The following is a 22,709-nucleotide window of genomic DNA, read 5'->3' as shown; positions in this document are numbered from 1 at the left end:
TGCTTGGGTTTCTATTGATTGTGGCAAATTGTGAACTCTTCTACATTTCCACCTATTTCCAAAGAGTTCCCAGTTCATTTGCAACACCAAGATTAAGTGAATGTTTTTAGGGGGAAAAAGTTCGCAGTCAGATCGAAAAATGCATTTTGCACATATCACTAAAAAAAGTCTAAAGCAAAATTCCAAGACTTAAAAAATTGAAGCCTCTAAGTCAATTTGGAAAATGTCAAAGAAATGAATATGTACATGTAATAAACTCTTGTTTTACAGGACATAAAATAGAGAAATGCCTATAAATGATATCCGTAGCTTAATGAAGAGTTTAAAACTCCATAATGACCTAAATCTAATGTGCAGTAAAATATTCTTAAAAAAAAAATAAATTGAAAAATGATTACTGTTGAAACTTCACCTATCCTACTACTTTTTTTCCAAAGAGAATGAACTGGTTTAACTTCAAAACTGGGCATTTACACACAGATATGGAAGAAATAACCTGAACTCTAAGCTGCAGGAATCTGAAAAAGGACCAATTTGTATCTCCCAGAAAACAGCAAATTCTTTACGAATGAGTCATGACTACACAGTATATGGAGTTGGAGCTCGAATACTAATTCATACCATTCAAGTATGGATTACAACCCTTTTGTTGTTTTTTTAACAGATTAAAATATAGATGTTTTTAAAACTTAAATCAATAATTAAATAATAGTAAGAAAATGAATGCTTAACGTGAGCAGATTCCAATCTTTATGCATTCAGTTTAAATTTACCTTCTCCCCTCTTTCTTTTGACACTTGTCTTTTGTCATTCATATCACATTTGTTGCCCAGGATCATTCTTTCAACATCTGAAGAGGCATGCTGCAGGGAGAAAACAGTATGTTAGACAAACAACCTGAGAAAAACACAGTTACTCAACAGGCAAATCTTAACCTGTCAGAAACAGATCCAGAAATTTAATTATAAGACAAATAATCTTTCATTCAACATAAGGCCTGATTCACAGAAAAATTTTAAAGATGAGAGGAGGGGAAAGCTACAGCATAAGAGTCCATGCGAACATTTTTCCCAAAGGCTTGCAGTCATTCTCATGTCTTTTTTGGTACATGAACAAACAAAAATAAAACTTAAAGTTATCTAACAAAAAAACTTCCAAATGTTAGTTTGGGTCAAAGAAGGGAGAACACCTCGGTACTAAGTGAGCCAATGCAGAAGGTATTCTGGATTCTGAACTACTTAAACAATAAATTCACGTGGGTTAATATAAATGTGTATGAAATTATTTCACAGTCAGATTTCTTTCTGAAATGTCAAAGACATTAAAAAAAATCTTCATACCAATCAAACTGGAACTAAACCAAATTTTAAATATCTAAGATGAAGAAAAGGTTAGAAGGGCAAAATGATAAACTGCCGGAATAAATATATATTTTTGCCCATCAAACAGCATAGCATGGTGGAATAGACAGAACCTGAGAACCAGAGGTTTTAATCCTCGCTCTCCTTTTTAAAGGCTCTATGAGCACATGCAAGTCACCTCTTTCTGACCTCAGTCTTCTCATGTGTAAAATGGGGACTTGGATTAAATTATTTTCAAGATCAGGGCCAAGTTTAAAATTCTGTGAAACTGCTCCTCTGTCTGGACCTCCCCCCAGTCCAGCAGAGAAGTCAGACCGGAGGTACCAGAGATGTCACCCTCCCTGGCACTCCTCAGAGCAGAGGGCCTGACCTGCCCGCGCCCTACTTCCTAGCAGCTCAGCTGAGTGATAGGGAGACACTCATAAAGGGAGGAGCCCTTTATAAGCACCCAGCAGGACTCTTCCCTAGTATCCATTCTCTTTCCATACATACCTCTTCAATGTTTCTTATCCAATTTTTAATATTGTCAAAGGACTTTTCATTTGTGATGTCATAGACCAGCATAATTCCCTATAAGAGGAAAAAAGACCGTTATTTAGTACTTTATACATTTAAAGTTAAAGAACATAATGTCAATGTACTCTTCTCCTCCAGAAAGCTTGTGTTTGTCCTTTTTCTGTCTTTATAGAAGGAATTTATAATAAAAATTTAAAGTACAGAGAAACAGAAATAAATAAAATCTTCCATTGTCTCACCATGTAAATAAATACTCTGTTAACATTTATTTCACTTTTAACCTGTAATGAATTAGTGATTATGGTAAAGGTGATATACCCTTTCTACCTGACTTCATATAATAAAACTGGCACCAACTGAAGCTAAAAGGATGTTTAAGTTAAAATAGAGATAACATTGAGAGTAAGAGGTAATCGCTTCTGTTGTGCACTTGTTTATTCTAAGTAGAAATTATCTTGTTTCCGACTCTTATACTAAGACTGTAACCATATGGCTTTAGATTTATTTCTTTTTATATGAACTGACTGAAATGTTACTAAACTAAAAAAAGTTACTATTTGTCTAAGTAAATCACAGACACTTAAAATATAATGCATTTGTTACACAGTTTAATGAAAAGCATCCTCATCATATCTTAGAAGACCCCACGTCTGGTATTTCTAAACAGTTTATCTTCTAAATGTTTCAACTGACACCTGTATGCTACCTATTCCAAAATCTGTATCACAAGACCACATTTGTGTGTTAAGTGCTAGATCCACCCCCCGTCCATCCATTTCAACAAATATTTAGTGAGCACCTACTATGTGCCTGGTAGTATACCAAATGCTACTAGTAGTGAATAAGATAGGCAAGGCCCCTTCTTCTCATGGATGGCTAGCAAAGAAAACAATGAACCAATAACTATATAATTAATTATAATTTAGACAATCACTATGACGAAGCATGAGGAGCTCTGAATAAAAATGCTAACCTAATCTGGTTGAGGGGCTGGGGTGGCTCAGGGAAGGTTTCCCTGAGAAAATGACATTAAAGCCAAGGTCTGAGGGCTGAGTAGACTTGAACTGGGCAAAGGGGTAGAGGCTGGAGTGAAGAGCGGAAGCCCTCAGTGCCTGGGACATAGCAGAAATGTGATAAATATCTTGCTCACCAGGAAGGCCCAGAACCTACTAGGTTGAGTAAAAGACTGCCAGCTTGGCCCTCCCTGGTGGCGCAGTGGTTGAGAATCTGCCTGTCAATGCAGGGGACACGGGTTCGAGCCCTGGTCTGGGAAGATCCCACATGCCACGGAGCAACTAGGCCCGTGAGCCACAACTATTGAGCCTGCACGTCTGGAGCCTGTGCTCCGCAACAAGAGAGGCCGCGATAGTGAGAGGCCCGCGCACCGCGATGAAGAGTGGCCCCCGCTTGCCGCAACTAGAGAAAGCCCTCGCACAGAAACGAAGACCCAACACAGCCAAAAATAAATAAATTTAAATTATATATAAAAAAAAAGACTGTCAGCCTGGCAAGAGTGCCCAGATCCAATGGGAGAAGGGCACAAGATGAGGCTGAAGACACAGACAGGGGTCAGGTGTGCCTTGGAGAACACTGACAGGGCATCGGCTCCCAGATGGCCCCTGTGGTCACCGAAAACTCAACTAAGTGAAATAGGAAGTTGTCTTTGTCCCCTTCAAATCTTCTCTTCCTCCTTGTACTCTCGTTTTGAAGAAGGGCAATACATCCCTGCCAGCCAGCCCAAGCAGACCCTTGGGAGTAATCTGCTCCACCACTAGTCAGTCACTAAGTCCTGTAGACTCAACAACCTCCACATTTCCACAGTCTGATACCCCACACGCAAGGCCTTACTCACATTCTCATCAATTAGCCTTTACCTGGATGACTTACGTCTCCCTGCTTTCATTCTTAACCTCCTCTAATCCACTCTCCATAAGGGTACCAGAGTTATCACTTCATTGCTTAAAATCCTTTGGCATCTCGCCATTGTACTCATAACTAAAATTCCTTAAATAGCAGGCAAAGTCTTTCAGGGTCTGGCTTCCAACTTTGTAAATAAATACAAAATATAAATGTAAATAAATGTAAATCATATAAAATACACATAGATAAAAGAATCCGGGAAACATAGTAAAATGTTAACAGAAGCTATCTCTTATGGTGGTGGGATTTTAGATGATTTCTTAGGATTTTCAAAGCTTTCTATACTACACGTAACCTTCTGACAACCAGAAAAATATACATAATGATTTAAATTTAAATGACAAACAACATTCTTCTCTATCCTCCCTCCTCCTAGCCTCAAATGCAAATGTTTAACTTTGGCTACACTGTAAAGTAGATTTTACAATTACCAAGGTAATTAAAAAAAAAAAAATCAAAGTGGAGAACTGTACACTTAAATGTTAAATTTTATGTTACATATATCTTACCATAATTTTTAAAAGTCTCAAAATGCAATCTGAATAATTCCTGATTCAAACAGCTTAGCTACCTACAATAGTAAAATTAAGCAAAACACTGCCGGAGCTTTACTTCCCTTTGGGCTATGTGGACAACCTTGATCTTTACTGCTGTCTGTCAAGTAGCACTCTGGGTGGTTAGCACAGGAAGTGTGAACACAGTGTAGTGGTTAAGGGCACAGATTCTGGAGTCAGAGGTATCAGGTCTGGGCTCCACCGCATGCTACCTGGGAGATCCTGGAGAAGTTATTTTATCCCTCTCAGTCTGCGTTTGGGAAATGAAGACAGCACATCTTCCACAATGGATTTCTGAGGATCTACTGAGATGTTATTTGTAAAGTACTTTACCTAGAATCCAGGACACAGCTTGGACTCAATAATTGGCAACAATTATTAATTTATATCTTTGGTTTGAGTAGCAGAAACCCTTTGACTATTCCCTATGTTTGTAAGCTAATTGATATTACGAATCAGCTGGAAATACAAGTTCCGGTATACCAGGTAAAAACTTTATATATCTAGTATACATACCTTTAACAACAACGGCCTCCTAAGAGTTCACAAGACAGTACTGAGAAATGGCGATAATGCAATGATATGGCGCCTTTTCCCCCCAAAGCCAGATTGTCCGTCAGGGTTACTGCTATGCCTACAAATGTTGCTCAATAGTTTGAAACAGACCAAAGGACTCTGCCATGGTGTCAAACTCAGTACTGTGCTTACCAAAATGCTGCATACCTGAGCCAACCTGAGCCAACTAAACCTGCCAGAACCACCACCTGTTGAAATGAGAACACAACGGCCCCACATCCCACTGGAACAGATGACACGCGGGATCCAAGACTCAAGTAGAGCAGGATTTCCTGAACATGTATCTAAGATTGTTTCTAGGTCTGAAATTGTTCACTGATTCACTCCTTCAGCAAGTATTTATTGAGCATCTACTATGTGTAAGGCACTGGCATTCGTAGTAAAGCAAGAGACAAAAATCCCTACCTTCAAAATGAAAAGGACAAGATATCTTAGAACAGCAACAATGTCTAATTATTTGCAGTAATGTGAAAAAAGGCTAGGCAGTAGATAAATGAAATCTAAATTAAAGAACACATTTCAATGATCTCTTTCCTTATACCATGAACTAGAGCTACACAGCCAAGGAAGACACTTGCTCCACATTCTAAGTGTTCTTGCCCACTCTGTATTGAAAACAAGCTTGCAAGTGGTATCAATACATCATTCCTAGAAAATAAAGAAATTGGTCAATATAAAGGCCTGTGTTTATAAGATGCCTCTAATCAAAATTACCTATAAACTATTCTAAATCATCCCTGTTAAGATGTTCTTATTTACCCCCAAAATCCTTTCTGGAGGAAATAAACAACAAACAAACTTCTCCACACAAGATAAGTCCCTTCCCTTTGATTCCAATCTAAGCAGAGAGTAGCTGACAACTGCCCTTCTTAAAAGGATGACCTTTTACAATCTTCAAAGTATTATAGGGTGGAGAACACATACATATAAAATGGTTAGTGGTATAGAGTCCCAAGGTGGTAGAGCTTCAAAAAGGAATTCCCAAAAGGAATCCCCAACTTCTGTGTGGGGATGTCACTGGCACTCAAATACTGGAGGGTGAGTGGCAGTGGAGGAGGAAGAGAGAGCAGCATGATAATAGAGGCATCTGTGAATTCAGATCGCACCTTCCTGCGGCAAAGGGACAGCTAAGACCCCTACAGCTCCGTCACGTCCACACCACTCTCAGAAGCACAACGGTCTTTTACGCAATGAGCTGGGTAAGTTGGCAGCTGGCACCCCAGAGTCTACTAGGCTGGGCTATGTGATCTCAACTTTTCAACTTTCCAAGACTCCCAAAGCATATTGGGTTTCATCATCATTTAAAGCTCCAAGTTATACCTGGCTTAGGCCTAAAAGCCAGAGATAAAGCCCTGTTCTGGTTCAGACGTTTTAGGCTTGGTTCCGTAGAGCTCAGCTTCTAAGCTACCTTACTCACCACTGTACTCACAGCACCACACAGAATCTACCCTGAGCCAACAGTATAATGGGTTGTATAGATGAAGCATCTTAGGACGGAAAAGAGCCAAGTGACGAGGTTATGATAACAAGGATAAGGCTAGGATATAGCACAGAAGGACCTGGTAGTCAAGATTCACCAGATTCTAAGCCTCAGAGAGTCACAGATCATTTGGCTACTTCCTGGCCAGCTGGCAGAATGCTGGTGGAGGAGACTCCAGAGAGATGAGCCAATAGGAGTGGATGTTGTGGACCTGGTGAGAGATAAGGGATGATGGTGGCAGGGCTGAATGGGGAGAGGGTGCAAGAAATGAATATTTAGTCACAGGGCTTGTGGTTTGCTAAGATTTGGCAAAGGTATTAATAAAAGGACAAAGCACAAAAATATACGATCACTCAGAATGTGTGGAGGAGTTCTAAAACATCTCCAAGCTAATTACATGATTAATATAATGAAGACCAATGGTAGAGTACACAGCTACTAAACACAAAACGTAAAAAACCCTTTAAATGTCTTGTTTGCACGTCAAAAAATCTATTTTCTCCAATGTACTAGACTCTAGCTTGAATCCTACAAACTTGACAAATGAATATTCATGTTTTACTTCCACAAAACCCTAAAACACACTCACCATAGCTCCTCTATAGTATGCTGTCGTGATGGTTCGAAATCTTTCCTGACCCGCTGTGTCCCTAAAATTTAAAACAAAGGAGAGAGTGGTTTGCAAAGTCATCACAAGTATCGCTGAGGAGACACTCGAAGCTGTAGGAGATATAATGGTGGTCTGCTCACAAATGCAGTGGTTTCAGGGAGATGGGGAACGAGACACAAAGGGAGCCTGTTGCGCCTCTGGAAGCCTGTTGGGAGCTCACAATGACTTGGGTGAAAAACTTGTGCCTTGATGACAAAAGCATCAACAGGAAAATGCATGGTCCTGCTAGGAACTGGCATGTGTTCGTCAGTCAGATGAGGAACAGAATAGAGAATAGTTCTAAATTCTTGGACTCCTAGAGGCAGTTCTAATCCTTTTTATAAATGCCCAATGATTAAGGCACTTTGCTCTCTTGACTGAAAGTCTGATTTCTGTACCAAGCAAGCAGTTGGGCTGGACTTACTACCGTGTAAATTCTGCTCTGCAGAGCACACTAAAATGAGTCTCCTCAAGAACTTTTTCAGCTCTAGAGCCCATGATTAAATGAGACCATGGAGTTCAACACATAATTGTTGACAAAGACTTCAAAATATGAACAATACCTCAAAATTACATCAACTTGCATTTATTCTTGCTTTTTTGGAGGATGACGTACCATTTGAATACATTCTGAAAAATGCCAACATTTCGAATTACATTTACCAAAGCAACCCCTATAAAGGAAGTCAAGTTTCCTTGATATCTGGGAAAAATCAATATTCCTAAAAGAAAAAAAAAGCATTTGTGGAAATACACTAAAAAAGAAGCATTTGTGGAAATATACTAAAAATCTAACACACACCAAACTCAAATGAGATAAAGGCCTAAGGGAAATATAGTAAATTTAAAACATTAATAAATACCTTACCATTTATGTATACCTTACATAAAATGTATACCTTACATAAAATACTTTCACATGGTGCTCAAATGATGCCCACCACAGCCCAATGTGGTGGTATTACCATCATCCCTATTCTACAGAAAAGGAAACAGGCTCAGGTGGGCTGTGGTCCCAGTTCTGCCACTAAACAGCTCATACCCTTGAATGAGACTCAAGCATTCTAGGCCTTGGCTGTTTAGTGCAGGCCCTGGCCTCACAGTACCATCATCTTATCCTGCCATCCTCTCACCGATCAGGATTAGATACACAGGCACTTGTTTGGGACTCAGCAAACAAATCATGAGGAAAACAGGGGCCAAACACCGTTGAGCAGACTAACCATATATTTTTTATTTATTTATTTATTTTTGGCCGCGTTGGGTCTTCATTGCTGCGCACGGGCTTCTCTAGCTGCGGCGAGCGGGGGCTACTCTTCATTGCGGTGCGCGGACTTCTCATTGAGGTGGCTTCTCTTGTTGCGGAGCACGGGCTCTAGGTGTGTGGGCTTCAGCAGTTGTGGCATGTGGGCCCTAGAGCACAGGCTCAGTAGTTGTGGCGCACGGGCTTAGTCACTCCATGTCACGTGGGATCTTCCCGGACTAGGGCTCGAACCAGTGTCTCCTGCATTGGCAAGTGGATTCTTAACCACTGTGCCACCAGGGAAGCCCAGAATAACCATATTTTGATTCTAACATGCTACTTGATTTAGAACCAGCTCTGCAGCAAGGATGCATTTGGCATCCTAAATGCAGGTCATGAAGATTAAATGGAGACTACTTTGCTGCCAAGAGGACTGATAAATAGTGCCATGGGGTTCTAATTAGCTGATTACCCACAGGCTCCTAGAAACATTCCTTATTGTTATGATCAGGACTGTACAGCATAGAGTCAGAGATTCTCTTTGCTTCCCCCTTAAAAAAAATTTGTTTTTCTTTAAAATATTTGACTCTTATTAAATACCAACAGATGAGAAGAGTAGCTTGTGGTGACCTACACAATGTTTTCCAGTGAAGTATACGGGGAACCCTCTACACAAGGCTAATACATGAAGCTGACACAAGGTTCCAGGAGATTTGGGTAGTTGTCCCAGCTCCATCACTAACCCAGACATATGCCTTCAGATGAACTTAACCCCTCTAAGTCCCAGTTTCCTATAAAAGAAAGGCTGGCGGATTTCAATATAACGTTCTAGTTCTATCCCGGTTCTGAAGTTCAAAGAAGAAAAACAGCCTATGGAAAAAGCTGATATATATGTATTACTTTATTATTTTGCCCTGCTTCCTTCTTACGTCTATGATGCTCTAAATTTCTAAGCTTTGTTTCCTGCTGTTATTGTCACACATTAGGTCAGTGAACATCATCCAAAACCTTCCTCAAGGCTCCAAATCTATGTGGCTCCATGGAAGGCCCTACACTGAAAGCAATTAAAGAGGTTAAAAAAAAGAAAAAATCTAAGAGTTTGAGTTCAAGCCAAAAATATTCAACCAGGCAATCTGCAGGAACCATATTTATTCACTGTAGTGTGACAAATTCTTGAGGAATTAACCAGTCGGAGTTGGCTGATCGTGAGATCTTTGCCTTGCATATTATAACACGAGAGATGACAGGCATGCCTTTTGCCTTCCTTATTCCCCAGTGCAGTGTTCCCCATTTTTTATTTAAGGAGAAGAAATATGCAAATAAATGAGAAAATATCTGAGCTGGAAGGGAACTCAGATGTCATCAGTCTGACCAATCAATTTACAAATGAGGACAAGTAGTCCCTAAGAAGGGAAGCAAAGAACACCAAGTCCTTAGTTTAGAGGCTGGACTCCAGATCAGCACTTTGGGGTAGGAACTTTGGGGTTCCTACCACTTGCCTACTTTGCCTTATCTGATTTCATAGCTGCAACAACTACAATGGAAAAATAACTAACACGCTTTAGAATTTTAGTTTCCTCCCCTATAAAATTAGCATTTTGGAAGAATGAGCTCTCAAATTTCTCCTGGCTGTGAGACTTAGTGATATCATCCTTACCATCCCACTCTTGGTGAAGACACCTTTGAACACCTACCCATTTCCCCTTGGTTCTGATAAAGAAGTTTTAGCTACCAAACGGTACCTCTAATTTACCACAATTCACCTTTTAATTCCCACATTCAATTCCTGATTAAGGTAGAAATGCTGTGTGCATATATTTTTTTTTACTTACCATATCTGAAGCTTAATTTTCTTTCCATCTAGTTCTATCGTTCTGATTTTAAAATCAATTCCTGCCAGAAAAAGAAAGAAAGACATGCTAAATTTCTTCAAATATAATCCAAGGCTTATTAGGAAAAGGACAAAGATTTCTTTTGAAAAAAAGCTCTCCAACGCACTGGAAAATGTGAACACAGAGAGGGTGTGAATGGTATGTTTCCTCTGAATACAGGCTGAAGAAAGGAATGCTAATTACTCTGCAAAGAATTCCCACACATGTTAAATGAAGCGTATTATATGCCTCATTATTTTGACACAAATGGAACACATCCCTCAAAGGTACATAATTTAGATAGATGGAGAACATGCCATATTTTCCACTTCCTGAAATACAGATAAACAAAGCTTCCTACCCACCCCTCGTGCCCCGTCCTTCCCTAAAGAAGGCTGTTGAGGCCTCTTTTTGTTTTATTTCCACCTCCTTCCATTTGTTTCTTTAGAATCTGCAACTGGCTAAAAGAAAGAAAAAAAAAACCCACCTATCTGAAGGCAGGGATGAGAAAGCCTGCATATTTATTTTATACAGTTAGCAAGTACTTCACATACACGTTAATAAATGTTCCCTGCATCTTTCTGGCTAGTGCTGAAATAGCTAAAAGGGCTTTGAGCCCTGGCTGCACTTTAGAATTACCTCAAGAACTTAAAAGAAAAAGAAAAATACTCATGACTAGGCCTGCTCCCTTCCCCAAATTCTGAGATTCTGACTTAATTGGTCAAGGATGGTATCTGCGCACTAGTAATTTTTAAAGCTCCCCAAGTGATTCCAACCTGAAGCCAAAGCTAAGAAGGCACTCAACCAGCCTGACAGGTAGCATGTGAAAGTCATTTGTGGCTCCAGCACTCAACAGTTCAACCCCTCCCTCACCTATTTCCCCCCACTATGGTAGCTCAAAACTTAACTCAGCAATTTCAACTACAAAGAACCACAAAGTCGCTCACAAATACCAGCATCCTTTACCATTGAACAGGAACAGGCTGCTGCTCTTTCTGAAGGGACCAGTCAGTGAATACAGCTCGCTTGCAATTTGCTAAATCCTCATCATCTGGCTACTCAGCTTTGTTTCAGATGTTTCTACTCCTTCACATTCTCTGTAGAGCCCCTTAAAGCGGTTTCCAAGACATTTCAAGAAAACAGTCAATTATGCATCCTCTAAAGTGACTGAAACATTAACTGCAGCTATTTTGAGGGAGAAAAGCCTTCAACGGCTACATTATTACAGTATTTCTACATATTAACACTGAGAACGCCCAAAAAGGCTGCTTGCCGGCTCCAGCTTCATATATGGCAAAGGCATAAACCAAGTGGATTCGCCCCTTCTTCTCTGCGTGGCACTTTTCCCCCAGGGAATCTTTTCAGGTACGCTTGTGAATCTTGAAATACGCAACAATCACACCCAAGCTAATCCAGCAGAACAGCTTCTTATTCTTTCCCTTCACTAATAACCATGTAATGTTAACAAATACAATCTCATACCCAATACCCCCAGGTTATCTGGCTCACATTTCCTCCTGTAAGGTACCTCAGTATTGCAGGGTCTGCAGTCACTGAAGCAAAACTGAGCAACACAGCACAAATATTATTGTCAGCATCACACAGAATTCACTGTGGCCATCATTCATTTAACACATTTTTATTGTGATTTATCTTTTTATATATCTCCAAATCCAGTGTAACAAAGACCCTCTAGGGATCCTCTCTAGCCTCTATCTCTTTTTGGTCCTCGCATCAAGAACAATGCCAAACACGCGGTAGGCAAGAAATGGATGTTTCTTGATGTTAACATTTTTTAAAAATTCACAATTTTCAAAATTCATAGCAACAGAAAATAGAATGGTGGTTATGAAGGGCTGAAGGGAGGGGGCGGGGCAGGAGAGCTGTTGTTTAATGGGCATAAAGTTTCAGATTTGCAAGATGAAAAATTTCTGGAGATCTATTTCACAACAATGTAAATATACTTAATACTACTGAACTGATCACTGAAAAAATGGTTAAGATGGTAAACTTTATTTTATGTGTGTGTATGGGTTTTTTTTAGCACAGTAAAAAAGAAGAAAAATTCATGACTTTCAAAATACTTACTGTATCTTCAGAAAATAACTTTCTTAACTGGAAGACTAAAGTCATCCAACATTCCATCTTTTAATAGTTCATTCACATTTTAAGTAAAAGATGATGTCTATCAAAATGCCTGCCAAATGAATACTTTTCCTTATTCTATTTTATTAAGATGTAACTCCGGTTCTTTCAAGGTTGTTTTTACCTGTAGTCAGGAGTCATGGGCAACTTTTCCACCTTCATTCAACAAAGCCATTTTGAGGCGCCCTTAAGTCTCAGTTACTCTCCATTCACGTGAAACATTGAGGAAACTTTCTACTGACCCAGACTTTTGTTTTTTGTATTTGTTAGAAGGATTACCTTTCTGTTATTGGAGGAGGTTCTACCATTATCTGTGATACTTAACCGTCTGTTCACTATTCAGAGGTTTTCAACATTTTATAAGAGTTGTGAACTGGTATTTAGCTTTGGCTGATGCTGCTTTCAGGAGCCAGGTGACAGACAAATGCTATAGAGCACAGTCAAATTAACACAACTTGAATTTCACTAAAAATGGGAAATATCACTTATGTTATTATTGAAAAGCCTTGGCCCTGGAAGTCAAAAGACCTAGACTGTGGGCTTCCCTGGTGGCGCAGTGGTTGAGAGTCCGCCTGCCGATGCAAGGGACGCGGGTTCGTGCTCTGGTCCGGGAAGATCCCACATGCCGCGGAGCAGCTGGGCCCGTGAGCCATGGCTGCTAAGCCTGCGCGTCCGGAGCCTGTGCTCACAACGGGAGAGGCCACGACAGTGAGAGGCCCGCGTACCGAAAAAAAAAAAAAAAAAAAGTCCTAGACTGTAGGTTGGGTTCTGTCATTAATAACTTTTAGGAGGTTGCCTATCTGTTCTGAACCTCCACATTCTCATCCATAAAAAAGGTTAAGAGAATCTCATTAGATAAATTAGATCATGTGCTTGATTGTGCTGTGGGAACTCTGAAATTCCACACAGATGTAAGATATTACACATTCAGATGCCGTTATCCGGCAGATCTTGTCACCTCATGCATGGATTATGGTAATAGCCTCCCAGGGCGCTGTGCCAACACCTCTTGCTGGTCTGATTCCCCAGTTCACAGCATGCAACTGTGAGAACAGCTTTCAACAATCCCTGTGGTAATGTCACCTCCCTATTCAAGAAGCCATGGATCCAACTTCCTCGGCCTGGCAATCCAGCCTTCCCCCCAGGTGCACCGCTCTCCCTACGCCGCCACCCTCCCAGCCTCTCTCCAACTTCAGCCTCTGTTTCTCTCACTGGGCCCCGCACCTCCTCCCCTCTGCCCGTGCATGGCTACCTCACTCGGCAGCCTTCTCTGAGGGTGCCACCCTACCCTGCGGTCCTCTCCACTCAGGCCTGTCCATCCCTACGTCCAGGCCTGGCTTTTGCACAGCAATTCAATACTGTGTTACTGGGTTTATTAACATACTGTCCTGAATTGCTCTCACATCAAGCAAGGGTTCCATCCTCTCTTTGCCAGTTAGGTTGCACACAGAAACATGTATGCAGTAGATCCTAAATGAAAGGTTAAATACCTCCGTGTAACTAGGTAAAGGTTAAATTCTACTAAGTGTGGAGACAGCTAAGAAAACCTTGCAAGTTCAAAGTTGTGTCAGCATACACTCGCGAGAATAGTAGGGATGCTGAGAAATCTTATGACACTAAGAAAATGAAGATCTCTACATTACAATTAGTTTTGACAATGATATCAGTAGAATATATAGTGCGTTAATACTTACTATAAAGGAAAGACAACTTTCTGAGGCTACTCCAGGATTAAAAGAATAACCAGTCATAAGAATGATAATATAATTATATCAATTAGGATGCTTTCTGCTGCAAATAACAGAAACCCCAAATCAAACGAGCTTAAGGTAATGTGTTGACTCATATGACAAGCCCAGTGGTAAGCTGAGGTTCCGAGATGGCTCAATCCAGTAGTTCTGGCTCATTTCTCTGCATCTCCTTTGGCTCTGCCCTCGTGGGAGTATCAATTTCATCCTCTGACTGATAGCAGTTCCTGACTACAAGAGCAATACTGAGAAGAAAAGAGATCATCTTCCTGTGCCTCTCTCTTAAAAGTGAGGAAATGTTTCCCCAAAGCCTCCAGTGACCTTTCCTTCATGTCTCATTTCTGGATTTATAACCAAGGGAATGTCATGTTCTGGGGGCCAAGACTGAGCTCCTCAACTAATCACTGCCCCGGGCAGTTACCAAGATTGGATTAATCTAAACCCATCCCTAAACTGAGATTAATCAAGGCCCATCCCTGGAGCTGGGTCACTCCCCCTGATCCTGCTAAAAATAGGAGAGAGGCGAAAGCTGTTGGATCCATCATAATATCTGTTAGAATAATACAAGTTTATTTAATACAAGTTTATATTCATAGCTACATGAAACAGAGAGATCCTAACAGCTATCACTACTACTCTGGCACGAATGTTATTAAATTTCATGATAACTACAGTACTTCTCTGAAGGTAATTTCTCCTCATGTTCAGCCATGAACAAGAAGGAGACAAAGGACAACGAGCAACCCAAGCAGCTGCCACAACATCTCTGGGCTAAACCATGATCTTTGCTGTTAGGAGAGTTCCCAAGCCCACAGCTCCAAAGACCTGGCTTGTGCTCTAGTCCCAGATGATTAGAGACTGCAAAGGAGGAGGCAGTCATCGGTAGCAGCAAGAACCAAAGCTCATCCTAGCAGTAAGGGAGCAATTTTTTTTTCCTCCCTTTAAAACGACTATACAATCTCAAAAAACATAGCTCCTGAAGAGGATTACATTTAGGGTCAAAAAGCCCCATGTATTTCTTTTTTCTTAATAAATTTATTGATTTATCTTTGGCTGTGTTGGGTCTTCGTTGCTATGCGCAGGCTTTCTCTAGTTGTGGCGAGCGGGGGCTACTCTTCGTTGCGGTGCGCAGGCTTCTCATTGTGGTGCCTTCTCTTGCTGCGGAGCATGGGCTCTAGGCGCATGGGCTTCAGTAGTTGTGGCACGTGGGCTCAGTAGCTGTGGCGCACGGGCTTAGTTGCTCTGCGGCACGTGGGATCTTGCCGGACCAGGGCTCGAACCTGTGTCCCCTGCGTTGGCAGGCGGATTCTTAACTACTGTGCCACCAGGGAAGTCCAAAGCCCCCTGTATTTCAATAGTCTTTTAGAAAGCATCATTTTTTGGCAGCACATAATACAATAATTCATGTTCAAAATGACAACCCTGAGTCATCCCACCTCATGAGCAATCCATGAGCCACCAGGCTTCATGCAGCCTACCTGGCTGGCAGCACAGCCAACATCTATGCTCAAGAGAAGACTCCATCGTTGCTTCCATGTTGCTTGAATACACCCTGACATTAATTTTTTGATGGCTTTAAAGAAGCGCCAGTTTTCTCAATAATATTTATCTAGTCAATAAAATAGGAAATCTAAATTGTAAGAAAACATTCACAAGGGACTCAAAACCATTTTTCATTCTGAATTTAAATACACACACACAACATACACACACACTCACTAATAGATTTTTATTTTTTCTGAATTGATTCTCATGCTAAACGGTTGCTCATCACTGATACATGTTATGTAGCATAAGGAGGCACCGAGGGAAAAATGAAAGGAATCACAGAATTCTAGTGACCATTTAGTCCAGTCCTCCCCCTGTGCTGAAGAAAACTGAGGCTCAGGGAGACGCAGCAACTTACCCAGATTCACAAAGGCCAATTCAAAACGGGGTTAAAATCAAATTTGGGCATTTAAAGATCAGGCCTTCCTGAAGAGATGCATACAAGAATGTCCACATCTCCCTGAGGAGGCCTCCTCTTTACGGGTCGTAGTAAAGCACTAGCAACAACAGGAATGCCCTGGTATACAAGGCCAAGAATACCTTGGTATATAAGGAAATACTAGGGAGCAGTGAACAAGAGTCATGTGTGTCAACATGAATGAAGCTCAAAACAACGTCCAGTGAAAAGAGCAACTGCAGACATACACACAGAGTCAAACCATTTCTGTAAAATTTCAATACCAAAAACAACAGTATGGATCATTTATACATCTATCCACGTGTAATTAAAATACAAAAAAATACGCAACAATGGTTATCAACAAAATCCGGATAGCTGTTACCTCTGGAGAGAAACGGAAGAGGAGGGATTAGGCAGGGGTTCACAGGGACTTCAACTCTACTTGTTATTTATTATTTCTAAAAGTGAGGGGTGGTACATGAACGTGGGAGTGTTTTCCATTAGGTATACTTTTGTATGCCTAAATTTGCTCATGATTTTTTAAAAGCAATGGCTAATTACTGGAAAAATGACATAGAGAGGCACACATTTATTCATGGCAGGAGAAAAATCAAACCAAATTTGAGAGATGAAAGGCACTTGAGAAGATTTAGGCCAGGGAAAAACAGGTACCACCCCCTCCCCAACTTGTTCAATACAAAGAGGGCTTTGGTGCTCAATTCAATAAACTGAGCCCTTGGTGACCAGTTACAGGGTGACAGAAAGACTGGATCAAGCTGAGAAAGTGAGGGGACAGATGAGTGGCTTGGGGCTGCAAGGAGTGCTGGCCACTCAGATTTCCAGTAGGGGTATCAAGGACATTTCCTTCCCCAACTGGAGGAAAAGGAGCTTCCATGTGGGCCAAGGACAAGGGAGGAATACACATGTGGTCACTGCTGGGAATGGTACCGTGGGAGAGGAACAGAGGAGCTCTGATTTTCCACCTCTAATGCGACAGGGAAGAGGCTTCGGCTGGGGGAGCAGGGGTCTGCCCTGCACCTCTGAGAAGGTGGAGTATACTTGAGGCTTCTGCATTGTTCAGGGCGACGCACAGGAACAAGACCTGGCAGAGGCTGGCAGTGAGGCTCTAGCGAGGGATATGAACCAAGCACGTGCCCAAAGCACTGCTTATCAATCACAGTTCTCAGAAACCAGTGGTGGACCGGGAGGGAGGGCTTGACCAGCAAAAGAAAGGGACAGAAACTTTGAACTTGGCCCAAGTCCACAGTTAACAGACCTTAAAGGGAAAAGGAGTTTGGAATAAGCAGTCTTGGGCCTCCTATCATTCCGCAAGTTAGATACGATTTAACATGGAGAGCGAACAGATGGACAAAATTCTTTTACACCAAAGTCAGATTAGTCAGCCAACAGATATAATAACAAAACCTTTACTGTTTCAAGAGAACAGGGAGGTTGCCCAGGTTTGTGAATGGGTAAAAGGATACCATTGCTTAAGTGTGGGAAAAGAGTACGAAGAAGGACTTTTCCTGGCCTTCAGAACTCTGGGGGGCCAGGGAGTTGTCTCAACTTTCAGCTTAAGCTGTGACTTGATTTATTTTTGCTCTGTGGGTGCTGGAGGTTAGAACACAACACACACAACTCTCTCTTCTATCTTGGGTCACTTGGTCACTTTTCCTTGCTCGGCCCAGGAAAATCAGGGGTGGAGAAACAGTAGGGACCTTCCTTCAACTGAAGTTTTAGATATGTGGTTCCCACTGATGTTCTTCTAAAAGTCCAATTTGGCTGAAGTCAAGAGAGCCATGAAAAAAAAAAATCAGATTTCTGGGATACTGAGCCTTTCAATGAATGACAGCAGTGTAAGATTCCAATGCTGGGTTTACCCCAGTGTTGCACATGGAGGGAGAAAAAACACAGGTCATCTATCCCCTTTGACCCACTTTAAGAAGTATAAGTTTAACACTGCACTTTTACAGTTAAAAAGAAAAAAATGTACTCTGTTTCAAAAGTACATTAGGGAACAAAAAACATCTGTGATTCCAGGCTATCTGAATATGAGTTCTGTGGTTTCTCTATTTACATTTCAGAGATACTCCAGGAATAGAAAAAAAGTTTCTCAAATATTGAAATCCACTTTAAAGAAATGTTACATTCACTTCCTTACTCAAGACTTTTATTTTTAATAATGAAGATACAGTAATAGATGGATCCTGCCAGTTTTGAAACTTTGACAACCATATATTGCTTATGTTTTTTCTGTGGACCTTTTTTTTTTTCTTTTTTCTTTTTTTGCGGTACACAGGCCTCTCACTGTTGTGGCCTCTCCCATTGCAGAGCACAGGCTCCGGACGTGCAGGCTCAGCGGCCAGGGCTCACGGGCCCAGCCGCTCAGCGGCATGTGGGATCTTCCCGGACGGGGGCACGAACCCGTGTTCCCTGCATCAGCAGGCGGACTCTCAACCACTGTGCCACCAGGGAAGCCCTCTGTGGACTTTTAAACATGGAGAATAATAAAATTTTAGAGTAGCTGACTTCAGGATAATTAGCTAAAAGCTCTAATTAGAAAAAGAGATTAATGAAATAGGATAAAATATGAGTCATAGATTGAAGCTTTAAACTATTTTTTTTCCAAAATAAAGAAGGGACTTGGAAAAAATGTGTAAAAGTAGAAATAAAGTTAAGAATGTTACTTAGATTGAAAGAGAGGCATTCAAGGCATTGTTCTGTTTTAAAAACATACTCTATAAGTTCATAAAAGCACATTTCCACCAAGTGCCAAATTTGCTGCATATATTTAGAACTATTTTTTATTTTATTCACTTATATTCAAATTTACTATCTGTTTTCTTATTTGAGAATTAGAAAGTCTAAAGTTCAAAAGGAAAAACACATTAAAAGTAAATTTAGAAGACGTTTTGACAACAGCGTGAAATGATCACTGGCAGCCAAATATGTTAATTTTGTTAAATCCAATATTAGAAAAGGGGGATTTTTTTTTAAAGGTGGACTAACAAGTGGTCTGCGAATATTATTTGCCCTTAAAGGAAAGGACACCTGATACACTCAAAAGAAGACAGACTAGAAGTTTTCAGATTTCTTTGGTTCTTCTACTCTGTGAATAGGAAGTGGTAAATGAAACCCCATTTATGGTATAAATCAGCAGTAACACTTATCACCACTTCCTGCTGAAAAAGCTGCACATCTTTACACTGTTTTGGAATTTCCTACTTGTTACTGAATTAAATTCAATTCTTGGCATTCTTCATTAGACAGCTGAACCCATAAAATCTAATCATGCCAACAAAAGATAACAAATTCATAAACTAATTCTAGAAATTAGGAAGGATTTACTAATTTTTCTTTGAGCCATAAACATATGCCTGACAGATACAAAAACAGTGCATTTAAGAACAGCTTTGGAGGGACTTCCCTGGTGGTCCAGTGGTAAAGAATCCATCCACCTTCCAATGCAGGGGACGTGGGTTCGATCCCTGGTCAGGGAACTAAGATCCCACATGCCGCGGGGTAACAAAGCCCGCTCACCACAACTACTGAGCTCACGTGCCTCAACGAGTTTCAACTACAGAGCCCATGCACTCTGGACACCGCGCACCACAACTAGAGACAGAAAACCCGCACATCACAACTAGAGAGAAAGCCCGCGTGCTACAACTTGAGAGAAGCCCGCGCGCCTCAACGAAAGATCCCGCACGCCTCAACGAAGACCCTGCGTGCCACAACTAAGACCCGATGCAGCCAAAAAAATACATAAAATAAATATTTTTTAAAATTCTTAAAAAAAAAAGAATTGCCTTTAGGGACTTCCTTGGTGACACAGTGGTTGAGAATCCACCTGCCAACGCAAGGGACACGGGTTCAAGCCCTGGTCCGGGAAGATCTCACATGCCGCAGAGCAACTAAGCCCATGTACCACAACTACTGAACCTGTGCTCTAGAGCCTGTGAGCCACAACTACTGAGCCTCCGTGCCACAACTACTGAAGCCCACACGCCTAGAGCCCGTGCTCCACAACAAGAGAAGCCACTGCAATGAGAAGCCCGCACACCGCAAGGAAGAGTAGCCCCCGCTTGCCGCAACTAGAGAAAGCCCACACGCAGCAATGAAGACCCAATGCAGCCAAAAATAAATAAATAAGTAAATTTATTAAAAAAAAAAAAAAAAGAATAGCTTTAAGGAATCTCTATATTGGAGAGTCTCAAAGGGCTTTATAAATTAAAATATAAAGATTTAATTAACCCTTAAAATGTCTTTGGGCAACGAAAGGGCAAAATAACAAATCACTATAATACCATCACTTTCACACCAGTGTAAAGAAAAAAAAAACAACAACAAATCAGTATAATACCAAATGATAACTACTAAAATATAACTGAATTACAAATGAAAGGGTTTTAATGCTAGAGCTGCCAAAATGTCAAGAGAGAAAAACAGAATTGGCAAATAAGGTGTAATAATACAGCTACAACAACTCAGATAAAGTATGCAGAAACACCTAGGAAGGATTGAGAATTTTAAATCTGATTAAGGAGCCAGCAGCGATTACCCAGCATTCAACTCACAATTTGAGAATGGCCAAAGAATGCACAAGTCTCTTTTGCAAATCTTGCACTTTCAAAAGGAAATGTGTTTTAAGTGTTACTCAATCTGGAAGTAGCAATGTGCTTGAAGTTGTCAAAATGTGGATTTTAAAAGCTTTCAATGAACAGATGTTTTCCCTTAAATAAAATCTCTTCGTAAAAAGCCTAATTTACAAACTAGACTTCCTTGAAGGGTAAAAGTTCAGAATGCCTCTGAGATTTCCATCTCTTTTCCCGTTATTAATTCATGACCACTCCAAGAACCAAACTGCTCCCCAATGAAACCAGCTGCATCTCCTCTGCTCTATCCACTGTTTCTGAAAAACTGTACCTTTGTAACAGGCAAAGCCCTCCAGTACGAGTCCTAAACCTGGAATTTCTTTGTGTGTACTTTGACAACTCAGGGTCAGGTCTGTTTCATTTAAGGGTGAAGGGAATACTGTGGTTATTCAAAAGATGAAGATAAAAAAGCAAATCCCAGATTTTACATATTACTGCCATGGGAAAACCATACTGCCAAATCACTGGAATTACCACTGGAAAAAATTACAACTACATTCCAATGATGTTGCACCAAAAATGCAGCAAAACTGATCCTTTAAATCTTTCCAAGTACTATGTATCATACTTTCCATTCGTTTGGAGGTAAATGAAAGCTAAAAAGAAAAAAATAACTAAGCAACAATATTACATGGTACAACTAACTAAAAACAAATGATATATATTTTCCCCTTGAGAATGAGTTCATAAAAGAGGAAAACCAAAAAAGACCGTTATCAATGTAATATACCAGTTAGCAACTAGGGCTGAAATAAACTTTAGCTACAATTTTATTATTTTCCTGGAAAATATCCAAATCACTTGTTTAAGGTTTCAGCTTATATTGGTGCACAATGTAAAAATTCAGTAATTTTCCTCAGCCAGTTAATACAGATCATCTTATAATGGGGGAGGAGGTAAGGGTCTGAACCAAATTACTGGAGGCTGGAAGAGAAGAATCATCTAAAGTCATACAGTACCCACTTCACCCCTCCCATCCTCATCTTTCACTGACTTTTCTCTAGATAAAAGGAAGATGATCAGAGATTATAAAATAAACAAACTACAAACTCACACTGCTCTGAATCTAGTTAGCAAAAAAGGCTTTTCTTGATCAAAACCAACATCAATGCCACAAAAAGTACAGTAAAATTAAGAAGCACTTACAGCTCATTGGAGCCAGCAGATGGATAATTATAATAAGCTATTGCTAATGAGTAGGGTTTAAAAAGACAGATGGGGTATATGCAAGCAAAAGGATGAGAAAAAAATCAACAAAAATGGCACAAACAGAATACAGTTTTCCCAATCAAAAATGAAAAACTTTTTCAGGTGATTGTATCATTCTGATTTGTAAACACACTTCCCTACGAGACAAAAGTTTAAAGTTGACAACACCCTATAACCTTCATGCATGTAATAAACATTTCTACCAGCCTATTATGCATATCTCATATACAGCCATCCACCTCTAAATACTTGAGACATTTTTGTAACTTTATAGGGCGATAAAGGATTATGCCGCCTACTACCTCCTTGGCTTGACTTTTATTTATTTATTTATTTTTAAATTTTTATTTTTTGCGGTACGCGGGCCTCTCACTGTTGTGGCCTCTCCCGTTGCGGAGCACAGGCTCCGGACGCACAGGCTCAGCGGCCATGGCTCACAGGCCCAGCCGCTCCGCGGCATGTGGGATCTTCCCGGACTGGGGCACGAACCCGCGTCCCCTGCATCGGCAGGCGGACTCTCAACCACTGCGCCACCAGTGAAGCCCTTGGCTTGACTTTTAAAACAGAATACAATGTTACAACTGGGCTGGTAAATCCATGATCTTCTCTAACCTATGGTCTGGACCAGTGAAGCAGCTAGAACATGTCATATTTTTTTTCTCCCCTGTCCCCCGGGGCTAATTGCCACTTTAAACTTCAAATATGCAAAGAATGAGTAATAACTATATTCAAAGCACAAAATGAGTGGGCTGTCAAGATATGCTACAGGGGATTCACATTCAGTCATTATTCTCCCTACTTCCAAAGCCCTGTGTTTTGGTGAGGCGGGGTGCT

At 40.7% G+C, this 22,709-nt stretch overlaps 1 protein-coding gene across 1 annotated transcript in view; it reads right to left on the bottom strand.

Annotated features, from left to right (window-relative positions):
- The window catches only part of RAB8B (RAB8B, member RAS oncogene family), a 66,500-nt gene that overhangs the window by 8,559 nt on the left and 35,232 nt on the right, over positions 1-22,709 (bottom strand). Inside the window, exons 2-5 of the mRNA XM_067749553.1 lie at positions 10,132-10,192; positions 6,997-7,057; positions 1,854-1,931; positions 774-863 (exon numbers count right to left, since the gene is read on the bottom strand). Coding sequence (XP_067605654.1) covers positions 774-863; positions 1,854-1,931; positions 6,997-7,057; positions 10,132-10,192 — 290 coding nt within the window. The remainder of the gene's footprint in view (positions 1-773; positions 864-1,853; positions 1,932-6,996; positions 7,058-10,131; positions 10,193-22,709) is intronic.

Source organism: Pseudorca crassidens, chromosome 1 (assembly GCF_039906515.1).
Source record: "Pseudorca crassidens isolate mPseCra1 chromosome 1, mPseCra1.hap1, whole genome shotgun sequence".
Taxonomy (NCBI): domain Eukaryota; kingdom Metazoa; phylum Chordata; class Mammalia; order Artiodactyla; family Delphinidae; genus Pseudorca; species Pseudorca crassidens.
This window is presented reverse-complemented; position numbering and strand designations above follow the sequence as displayed.